This window comes from Nanorana parkeri, unplaced genomic scaffold (genome assembly GCF_000935625.1).
Source record: "Nanorana parkeri isolate BGI_ZX_2015 unplaced genomic scaffold, ASM93562v1 scaffold510, whole genome shotgun sequence".
NCBI lineage: Eukaryota > Metazoa > Chordata > Amphibia > Anura > Dicroglossidae > Nanorana > Nanorana parkeri.
Window position 1 is genome coordinate 195498 of NW_017306778.1, and position 12154 is coordinate 207651.

A 12154-nucleotide genomic window follows, 5' to 3' on the forward strand; every position below is an offset into this window, starting at 1 on the left:
AGGCCTGAAGGAATGTTGAGGGGGGGGGGGGGGGGGGGCCAGGGAAAACAAAATGTAAGCAGATTACATTTCAGCTTTAAATAGAAGTGTTTTCTTCACAATGACATCCTATATTACATGTTTCACATGTTCAATAACCTATGGCCCAGATGGCATACTCTTACTTGTTAAAAAAGGAAAATACAATAGCCATGAAAATCATTATCCGGGACCCTACTGGCATTAGCCTGATACAGTCCAAACAACTTTTCTTGTGCTTTGCAACTTAACAGCATGTGAGCCAATCAGGAACTCATGTTCTGAACTTATGCTTGGGCATCTTAACAAAATTATCATTATAAAAATAATTTAATAAGGAAAATGTTACACCCCCTTCCGCGGAGGGGGGGTTAGGGGGGGCTGGGAGAGAGCACCCCCCTGAAATGATGGCAGATAGCACAGGAAGCAATAGCTTCTTTGCTATCTGCAGACTTTTTTTTTTTTTAGTATTCTGCCAGTTGCAGTTGTTAGAATAAAAAAAAAAAGTGATGTGACCAGAAGAGGACCTGATAGAAAAATTCAGGTCCCCCTCTGCTGATTGCTAAGTGCAATAGCCAATAGGAATCTAGCTATGCAATCGTATGCCTTTTTTTTCTTTTGTGACTGACGGTAAGGCCGCGGCTCCCGATGTCAGAAAAGTTTTTTAAAAAACGATCGCAGGGAAAGGTTTAATCTGCTCGATTGAGCAGATTAATCCTTTCCGGTAAAAAGTGTTTCTCTCCCGGGCGGCCGGGAGAGTTGGGATGTGTACTCACCGGCCCAAGCTGCACCATCGGGTAACGAAGGGAAGGGGGAGGAGTCCAGTGACGTCACCGGACTCCTCCCCCTTCCCTTCGTTAGCTGACAGCCACTTGGGGAAGGGGGGAAGAGTCCGGTGACGTTGATGTCCGTGACGTCACCGGATCTCCGACGGAAGACCCGGAAGCCGACGGAGAGGTGAGTACGGATCAAAAGAACTTTGATCGATCAAAAGAATTTTGATCGATCAAAAAAATTAACGATTAATCGAGGGATTAATCGTTAATTTCCGCAGCCCTAATTAAAATCAATAAAAACGATTTAGGATTTATTTTTTTATCCATAATTTTAACATGTGTGTGCAGATGATTGCATTCTAATAGCCAATATGTATTGTTTGATAGGCTTTGTCTAATGGTAACTAGCCGCTTGGGTCTAGATTACCCAACTTGTTCGACCTTGTCTTGAAAATAGTGCTATTTTTTTACTCCCTTATCTTTCTTCCTTAAAAACCAGCTGCTAACTAACAGGCTCATGACAGGAAGTTTACATAAACCATCACAAAATAAAATAACTTTCTCAGTGGACTTTCTCCTGGAGTGCACAGAGGTCTTTGCCTGTATCCAGTCATTAATAAACAGGTCCTTTATTAAAACTTAAATACAACTTGCCCTCAACACTATCCTGCATTCATGTAAACTAATTGCTAATATATTTGAAAATGCTGGTAGCAGATCATGCCTTGGATATTCATGGATTAAAGCAGGCCTCTGTCCATTTATTGCAAAAATAATATGTGTTTATAGCATGCAATGCATGTACAGTGTATAGATAAAGCAACCACTTCAAAGGCAGCGTTATCCACAGGGCCAGATTTACCATTAGGCAGAGTAGGCAGGCGCCCTCCCATAGGTCATCAATCAACTCTATTCTCTAGGGAGGGTGAGGACTGTATCAGGCAGTCTAAACAGTCCCACATTAACCTTTTCATTCTAAATTGGAAAAGGGGAATCTGACTGGTCAGTACAGGGCAACTATTTAGAATATCTTTGGCTTGACAGTGAACAAAAATGTAGGAATGAAAGCACCACACCAATTAACCACTTGCTGACCAGGGTGTTAAACCCCCTTCCTGTCCAGGCCATTTTTCAGTATTTAGCACTGCAGTAATTTCACTGGCATTTATTCAGTCATGCAATGCTGTACTGAAATTAATTTTATACCATTTTTTGGGGACAGATAGAGCTTTCTTTTGGTGGTATTTAATCACCACTGGGGTTTTAATTTTTTAGCATATAACAAAAAAAAAAAAAACTAGGCGCACCCGAAGCATGTTTATGTGTGTTTTTTTACCATTAAAGGGTTTCTAAACCCTCCGGGGTTGTTTTTGCCTATATCTACTGCTAGCAAGCAGTAGGTATAAGCAACATTTTTTTCAAAAATTAGAAAACGCTTTTTAAACAGCGGTTTAAACTTACCCACTCCCGCCTGAGAATCCGTAACTGCGCGGGCAGGTGCAGTTGGGATTTTCGGCCGGGAGACGAGCAGAGACGCAAGGTAATTCTATGGACGCATGCACCCGCACGCAGACACGCGGGATCGGAAGTGCCAGCAAGGACAGAGGAGTCAGTGCTGGATCGGAGAGCCACCGCACTGCTGGAGGGACAGATGAAAACATCAGGAAAGAAGAAGATCGGAATAAGAGACATAATTTAAGGTAAGTGCTAACATTAGCATTGGGGGAGGGAGATTTTTTTTTTACTTTAATGTCACTTTAACTTTATTGCTATCACATAGGGGGTAAGATGCCCCCTATGTGATAGCCAATTTATGCGACAGCTCCTCTTTATGGAGACCCCTCATGTCACCTAGGGACCCCAGAGAAGCTGATGAAGGAGAGCAGCAGAAAATACAAGCGATCGGGCATCTCTACTGATGCCGTAATGCTTGTATGTAAACAGCCATCGCTGGCTGTTTAAATTTCTGACCGTATCCCCACAAATTGAGGCGGGGAGGGAAATCTTAAAACACTCACCCGCATCTGCAAGCCTCCTGTCCGGCCATTTAGGTGCGGTCAATGGACGGGAGGTGTTAAAATAGTCCAGACACAACTTCATTCCATTAGGAAAAACACAGGCGAACATCTGTATCAAGATACAATATCAAATATGTGTTCCTTTTAAATTTTGATACAGATGTTGCCTTGGTGGCAGAATGCATTTGCCTACCACCAGACAGACAAGTATACAACTTTTTCTTCTACGGGGCAGTTATTTTAGATTTTTTTTTATGCTAGCTACATGGTCTTTTTAATCTGTAAGTAGGAGATTTTCCTTCTGTTCCTATTCTCTGAAGTGGAAGGCTGCAGCTTAATATTCTTTTGTTCCCTGAAAGTTAGCTTGTGGAAATCAATTGTACATAGAAAAGTTATAACATCCTGATAGATTTTTGGCTCTCATTTTAAAGTTTTCAAGACTAAAACATTACACAGAAATAAATTACCACTAAGATTCACCTTGATGAGTTTTCTCTAGCAGGCCAAGGGCAACACAGGCATCAAGAAGCCTTTCAGTTCCACGTACAGAAGCATTAATCTTATCCGCAATATCCATGGCCTTCAGCGCACCTTTATCTTTCAACTTATCAAAGACCTTCAGTTTAGATGCTGCAAACAATGTCTGTAAACAGAAAGACAAACAGAGGAAATCACAGTACTGGACATTTATCTACATTGTACACATGGACAAGGACTAGTCTGGTTTATACATATTATACATGAAACACTTTTTGTTAGTAGTAAAAAAAAAAAAAACATGAAACATATTTGGGAAGTTTAAAAATATACAAGACATGTTACTAATAGAATATTACATAGCACATTGAAAGAACGTTTAGGTGTACGTGTAGTCAGAAATGAAAAATTACATATGTAATACAGTAGAGTGTAATATGCGATAACTCGAGGTTTAAAAAAAAAAATCTGTTAAAATAAAAGTAAATCCAAACTTTTTTTTCTTTTTACTTTAATTTACTTTACTTCTCTTTTGGGTAACAGAAGTACATTTACAAATGTACCCCTGTGACCCAAAGTCAACAGATAATGTGCTAAAATCCGCCATCTGCTAACAGTGCAGGGTCATGACGCATTCACCAGGCTCCTTAAGCGACAGCTGCCTCTACCATTCTAGAGCAAGAGCTAGCGGTGCCCACCCCCTACTGTCTGCCTGTCCCTCCAGTGATTGTGAGCTGAGCAATCAGCAGTTACATAATTTCTCAGCTTTCGGTATACGGCTGGCAGGTGACAGCTGCAGTGTCCCATGTCCGCTCTAAGAAGTGAGGAGAGTATGTTTTACTCTCCCTGCACTTCCCATTTAATGCTTCCAGTACCCGTAACGTCACTTAGGCCCCTTTCACATGAGCGGTCGGATCGGGTCCACCTGTCAGTTTTTCAGCTGGACCCAATTGGACGCTCTACACAAGTCTATGGGCAGCCATGTGTAAATGGATGAGGGTCCGTTTACACCCGGTTAGCCCCGGCCCGGTCACTGATCCATTTTGACAGACCGGATCGTGCCAGATCAGGGCTAATCTGATGTAAACGGACACATGTTCATTTACATCAAATTCCCCATAGACACACATAGGGTCGGGGACTTTCATTTTTTCCCCCATCGCAAGATGGAGAAAAAAAAACAAAACTGTACAGACACAGATGTCACAGCGGTGACATATGATCCATACTTCTGGGATCAGGAGAGGATCTGTGCACGGATCCTCTCCTGACACAATCATGTAAAAAGGGGCCTTAGAGGAAATATGCAACTAGCACATAGATCTTTATTACAAAGTCGAGATTTTTTTTATTGGAGAAATCCACAACGACCCCTTGGTCAGGTTGATGAAGGGGTTCTGTGCAGCCAGAAACATTGCACTATATTGGACTGTGATGTGATCACACCAATAAAGAATTGGGTTGTATAACAAAGATCCATGGTATGTTGGAAACATAATACCTATACAGTTTATACAAGTTAAGCATTCTGCAGTTTCTAGTTTCAGCCTTTAGGGCTAGTTCACACCATCTTCAGTGCGTTCCGACCACAATCGAGCCGGAACGCACTGGATCACATTTCGGCTGGCTGTTTTGGGGCGGGCGGGGGCATGGCAGTGCATTGAACGCAATGGCACCGTAGCCACACACCCCGGCCGCAATGCGATTGGCTGCACTGGAGCGCATGGCACATCAGTGCCTGCGTTCCGGTCAAAAAAAAAAGTGCATGCACTACTTTTTCTTACTTGACCTGGCCCGGAACGCCCCCTCCCACCCTAATCAGGACAGAATGCACTGAGGATAGTGTGAACTAGCCCTTAAACTTCAGGTCTTTTGCAGTAATAAGTGCAATGGGAATGAGAAGTAATTCCTTGAATAGGGTGGAATAGCTGACCCAACCCTTTTATTTACCGTCCGAGCCAAAAGAACTTTGAGAGGCTGCTTAAGGATAAAAAAAAAAAAAATCTGCAGAAGAGAAAACCAAGGGAAGTCTCTTGCATTGTGGGGTATCATGGTTGAATCCGCATACTTAGATTCAGATATATGTTACAGTCACATTGACTTTAAATATCCCAAGCTGAAGGAATACATTATAGTAGGCACCCAATGATGCCTTCATATAAAGTCACATAGAGCAGACCATCCTAGGGAGTCCCAAAGCTGGGGTGAGCATTAACATGCAAATTGCAACTTTCAATCTCAAGCTGCAAAGGACCCTCCAATGCCACTGGTCAGTGAAACTGTACATAATAAGGATTAATCAATTGCAAGGAAAGTTGAAATGCTATTTGCGTATTAGAGTCCCTCTGGTTTCTTGATGAACTCTGTAAGCTATGTTTACATAAGTAAAGGCACCTTTCTTGTCTGCCTTTGATACAGGACATTTAAAGTAAAGACAGATACAATCATATAGTAACACATTTAAAAAAAACTGGTAAAAGATTAATTCACTCCAAACCAAAATTTCAGTTTTACGTAAATGCTGGGAGGGTGAATCATCCATCAGCTCTGTATAACTCCCAGGGCCTTCAATGTCAAAATTTCTATACCTGACATCCAAGATACACCTACATACTATTATGTAAGAGCCTGTTAAGAGTTGTTTCATTTCATAGATAGCAGCAGAATGAATAATGGAACTCCATGCCATAGGAGGAGGATGAAAGTGAAATTCTGACCATGAATGTGATTTTAATTCGGTACAAATTATACATATTGTAACATGCATGTGCTAGGCACAAAATAAATCTGTTTAATATGTCTAAGATTCTTTTTAAGTAGCAGGTCTGGATGAAATTAAGGGCTTTTGAACTCAATTAGTTGACTTTGTGGTGGCAAGATCGAATGCTCCGATTAATTATTTCAAATGGAAATTCTAATTCATGTATGGCCATCTTTAGAACAGGTTAGGATCAAGTAAACCTGTCCTTTCGGTAGACTTATACTCAAATGTTTACAATTTTTTTTACTGGTATTAATGCAATGAGTTATTCAAATGTATGACTCACTGACTTTTAAGGTACCTCAGAGGACACATAGTTAGATATTAAATGTCATATTTAGTTTAATTAATTCATTAAATCCCATATGATACAAACTTAATGTATGATTGTTAAAAACAGTATATAAATAAAAAAGGAAGCCCCCACTTTGTCATTCCATAATTGTCACATATGTATCACATCATTGCCAAATTCCAAATGGACACCATAAAACCTTAGTGCAGAGTAATGATGCTGTCCATCATTATGATGTGCTTGACAAGATACTGTATGTTGATAGAGAAGGTCATTTTACGCATTTCATGGTGCAAACGGCTTCCTCAGGAAACAACTACAACAATTTAAAACTATGTACAGTAATCAGAGATTTAGTCACTTGAAATTATTACACTTGCAAATTCATTGTAGAACAAATTGCAGTTTCTTTTTAACTGAGCCTTTCAGGGCTCTATATACGTATTGTATAAAAATACTTTATATAGGAACAACAGATATGCAAATGTAATATTTTTTCAAGTGACTAAATTGTTGATACCCTTAAAGCTCATTGAAATAAAATGCTTTGCTGCTCCTAAAAGGGATGAGAAAAGCAAATGTCTTGTGTAGCAGTCTTTGCTATATCTTGTAATAAAGCAAACAAAGAGACAAATTAGTACCTATTCTAGAAAGATATTTTAAAACCCCCTGGACAGATGTGTTGGTACTGCTAGAAAAATAAGATATAATTGGATTATAGTGATATTTCAAACTAACTGTTTTCTGTTAAATAAGTATCACACTTACCTTCAATCTTTTAATCAGTCAATAGCCTATCTAAATGGAGAAAATTATTCACTCTGTTTTTAGTATTACCATGTGCATTACACTAAATGTGGTCCAGAGGAAGCAAAGGAAAAGGTTGTCGGAGAAGATCAGAAATAATATAGACCAGCATGTTAAAGGTTAAGGCTATAAGATCATCTCCAAGCAGTTTGATGCTCCTGTGACTACAATTACAAATATTAGGGTCGGTGGGAGTGTAGCCAACATCCTTGGACATGGCTGCAAGAGGAACAATTACTCCAGATTTAACAGAAGGATAGTGTGAATGGTAGAGAGCCAAGAAAAACTCTCAAGAGATACAAGCTGAATTCCAAGGTCAACATACATCAGAGTCTGATCATACCATCTGTCATTTTTTTATGCAACAGTGGGCTCAAAGAAAGAAAACACTGACTTTTACTGTTGAAACATAAATAGAAAATAAGAGAGACTTGAATTTGCGAAAATGCATACCGACAGGCTACAATGCCTCTGTAAGAACATCTTTTGGACATGGAAGACAAAGCAGGAGCTTTTTGGCAAGTAACATAAGCTCTATGTTCACAGACAAAACAAGTAAACTTTCAAACAAAATAACACTCTACCTACTGTGAAACATGGAAAAGGCTCTATTATGTTTTGGAGCTGGTTTGCTGCATTTGGCATGGGCTGCCATAAATTGGTGCAAGGCACAATGAAATCTCAAGACCATCAGGGAATTCTGCAGTGAAACATACTGCCCTGTATCAGAAAGCTCTTTCTCAGTCGCAGATTGTGGGTCCTCCAACAGAATAATGAACCAAAACACACAGCTAAAAGCACCCAAGAATGTCTAAGGACAAACAACTGCACTGCACTGCAACCAATCAGCTTCTCTCTCTCATTTTAAAATCTTAACTGAGCAAACTGAAGAGATGCTGATTGATTGCCATGGGCAACTGCTCCAGATTCTATCTGCTCTGGTTTTGGTAAATTCCACCCACTATATTTAGATGAATGACTGGATTTGAGCAGAAAAAGGACATACAATTCTGTATATCACATACCTTTGATGCTTTAAAGCCATCCAGAAGTTCAATAATTTTTGAGGGCAGCTGAACACTGCTTTTAGGCTTTTCTTCAACTCCATTTTGAATAACTGTTATATGTTTCAAAGAGGGTCCAGAACTACAAGGATTACTGTCGCAATCCCTCTGTGCTTTCTTCTTGTCGGTCTTACTGGGAGAGAAGCAGTCTTTCTCCACATCACTGAGGTTCTCAAAGCTCTCTACATATGGAATGGAGTCATGTTTTATCCTATGAATGGATTGTTTGGAAGGTGGATAGTAGATCTCTGCAAGCTTTTTGCAGAAGTGGTTCAGGGGAAAACCAACTACATTTAGAAAGTCTCCGTGTACACTTTCTACTAACATTCCCCCGAGAGACTGAATCCCATAGCCACCTGCTTTGTCCCTGGAAAAAAAAACAAAGAGTCATTAGACAATTTTATAAATTAATATACTTGTCCTTCATGGCAATCTACTTGTCCCAATACAAAAAAAATTGTTTTAATCAAAACTAGGAATGTAACAATACCGTTTTTTCGGTATCGAGTACGAGTACCGATTTTTGGCTTTTGGTACTTGCCGATACCAATGCAGGTGCTTCCGCTCGCATGGAGCAGGCTTCCCGGTTAATCAGGAAACCAGGAGGTGGGTCATTACTTGCTGCACGGATTCCTGATTGCACAGGAAGGCGGCTCCATTTTGTTTGGCCTGCTTGATTGTGATTGGCCGGGATACCGGCCTCACAGCCAATCAGGAAGCTGGGCAGCGAGTAATGACCTGATTGACTGGGAAGCCGGCTCGATGCTGATTGGCCGGGAAGCCGGCTTTCCAGCCAATCAGCAAGGAGCCGGCTTCCCAGCCAAACAGGAGACCAGGACGCGGGTCATTACTTGCCGCACGGCTTCCTGACTGCAGGGGAAGATGGCTCCATGTTCCTCAATGGCACTGCCGGTCAGAGGAAAATTTTCCTCTGGCCGTAAGTTCCTTCGGGGAAGGTATCGGAGCATTTAAGTGAGTACAAGTACTCACCCAAATACTCTGTATCGGCACTGATACTAGTATCGGTGCATCCCTAATCAAAACGTATTTGACTGTCCACGCTGACCAATGAGTGCTTGCAATTTGTGAGCGAAATTCAAAATACATAGGGCAGGACAGCGCTGGACAGCAGTATGTGGTACAGATAGTACACCCATACTGGCGGAGGGGAGAGACTGTTCCTCGAAAGGTAAGTATAGCCGGGCAGTGATGCGTTTATTTGCATGCAGATGGCAGGGGCAGCGGGGTTGGTTTTAATTTTTATTTATTTTATTTTTTACATTTTTATATATTTTATTTTTTACTTTTTTTTTATTATTTACTAATTTTTTTCCACCTAATTTTATTCCTATCACAACTGCACAGCCCCCCTGAGACCCTGCAGACTGCAGGGCCTCCAGGGGGCTGTGCAGGATCTGTGGAGGGCTTTGCAGGGTTTAGGGCCTGTGCAGTATCTGTGGTTGGCTCTGCCCACCATAGACCGATCAGAGCTCACCCCAAATCCTGCTAAGCCCCCCTGAGACCACAGCTTTCCTGCTATGCTAATAGCGCAACATGTCAAAAGCTGGATAGTGTTTGCACTGTATCCAGCGACTGACAGGTCACGCAAAAAGTATTAAACAGGAAGGGGTGGGGTAAATTTAGTGGGGGTGCCCAAGTTTTGCCTTGCCTAGGGCAGCCCCAAACCAGAATACACCACTGCGTTCAGGGACCACCAATTGAAATAGATCCGACTGACCCGGCTTGCAAATAAACAGGTAGGTTAGACAGCTGCTTCCTCCCCCCGGGAGGCCCCCGCAAGCGGCCGTCTAATCTGCCTGTTACAGATGCGATCCGGGACGTTCAGGTCCCCCGTGAGAGCCGTACAAGGCTGTTAGGCAGTGATGTTGAACGTTTCTTAAACCCGAGCTCCCAAACTGCAATACCAAACTTATTTTCAGCGCTGGCACTTTGAGATAAATAAATTGATTTTGCGTCGCAGTTTGGGCACTCGGGTTCAAAAAGTTTCGCCATCACTGACATAGGGGCTTAAAATCCCCTATGTGATAGTTTGGAGGTGGCAGGTTTTCTTTATGGAACCTGCCCTCCAACACAGAACAGATGTTCTGTGCAATTCCTGACAGCTGAGACAGGTGCCACTATGGTTACAGCGCTACGGTCTCAGTGATCACACAGAGCAGACGAAGAATGGACATTCTTCATCTGCTCTACAGGCTCTATGGCTGAGCCATTGTCCCGGGTCCCCCAGAAGAGCAGGGGACCCCAAAAACCACAGCGGGGGTGCGGACGGACACGATCGCCGCGGCTCGATTGATACAAGTGATCTGATCAGATCACTTGTACTAAACGAGCGGCGGCTCTCCACTGTACATTTAGCTCTGCTTGTCCGGAGCAGGGCTAAATGTACAAAAAAACAACTCGCCCAGCGCCTAAAACTGCATGTCCCGGGCGTCGGGCAATAGGAATTCCACACCCCTGAAAGAATATAACTTTACTTTATTAAAAGGTATACACAGTATTTAGGCTTCCGTAAGCCTAACAATTATGTTAAACCCCCTTCCTGGCCAGGCCATTTTTCAGTATTCGGCGCTGTGGTACTTTGACTGACGTTTATTCAGTCATGCAACCTGTACTGAAATTAATTTTATACCATTTTTTGGGGACAGATAGAGCTTTCTTTTGGTGGTATTTAGTCACCACTGGGGTTTTAATTTTTTACTATATATGAGAAAAAAAAGTGCACTAAATTTTGAAAAAAAAACCTGTTTACCTATGAAATGTTATGAAACATTTATTATCGCCCCAATTTTTTTGTAAAATATAAAAGACGGGGTCACATCGGGTAAATAGACATAAAAACAAACATGTCAAGCTTTAAAATTGCGCGCGCCCGCGAAATCGCAGACGACGACCACACCCATAGGCAATGCTTTCAAAGCTTTTACCGCTCATCAGTTTAGTGTTATCAGTAATTAATGGCCCTAAAATTATTGCTCTCATTCCGACGTTCGTGGCAATATGTAACATGTGCGGCACAATAGGCTGAATCCTCGTTTTTGCACGTTGGCGCACCCGACACGTTTGCGTGTGTATGTAGGGGGGCTTTGAAAAAAAAAATTGTGTTATTTAAAAAAAAAAAAAAATTCTTTTTTATGCTTTAATTTTTTTTAAACTTTTTTTTTAGACAACTTTATTGCTATCACATAATGGACTAAGATAGCCAATTCACATGACAGGTCCTCTTTATGGAGACATCAGGGGTCTCCAAGACCCCTGTCACCTAGGGACCCCCAGAGAAGCTGATGAAGCAGAGATCTGCTTCATCAGCTGCTCACTGGCATCTGTAACCGGAGAGTGACACTGAATGCAGGAAGTGATGTAAGGTTTGTTAGGTGCAGCTACTACAAGCGATCGGGTGTCTCTAGAGACGCCCGATCGCTTGAATGTAACAGCCAACGCTGGCTTTTTAAATTGCTGACACAGGAGCGGGGAGAAGGGCAGGACCTCTTCCCGCCCTCCGGCTCCTATAAGGGTCCTGTCCGGCCATTCAGGAACGGCCATGGGTGGGAGGTGGTTAATGCTAGTCAGGAAACAGGTTCTCTTGGATGGATGGCAGAAGTACATTTAAATATTTTATATGAATTAATTTTATAGGAAGGCGATGGAATACATCAAAGGTTATAATGTATCTAGAGCTACTGCCTACATCTGGTGGTGCCATCCCATTCTTGATAAATCGTTCTGAATAAATAATCTGACAAACTGTCCTAATACTATAAACATGTTGGCTCTTTCCCTCACTTGTAGTTCCAGAGACAGTGGTCACCAGAGCAAAAAGAGAAAGTGAGATCTAACCCTATCATCACCATATTCAAAACTAAAAAAAGAAGAAAAAAAAAAGTTTTGGCTTAAGATACAATTTTATTTTGTTGGACATC

General features: G+C 41.6%; 1 protein-coding gene across 1 annotated transcript in view; it reads right to left on the reverse strand.

Moving 5' to 3' along the window:
- The window catches only part of ASMTL (acetylserotonin O-methyltransferase-like), a 54155-nt gene that overhangs the window by 20175 nt on the left and 21826 nt on the right, over positions 1-12154 (reverse strand). The window contains exons 8-9 of the mRNA XM_018561249.1: positions 8178-8583; positions 3293-3455 (exon numbers count right to left, since the gene is read on the reverse strand). Of these exons, the coding sequence (XP_018416751.1) occupies positions 3293-3455; positions 8178-8583 (569 nt within the window). The remainder of the gene's footprint in view (positions 1-3292; positions 3456-8177; positions 8584-12154) is intronic.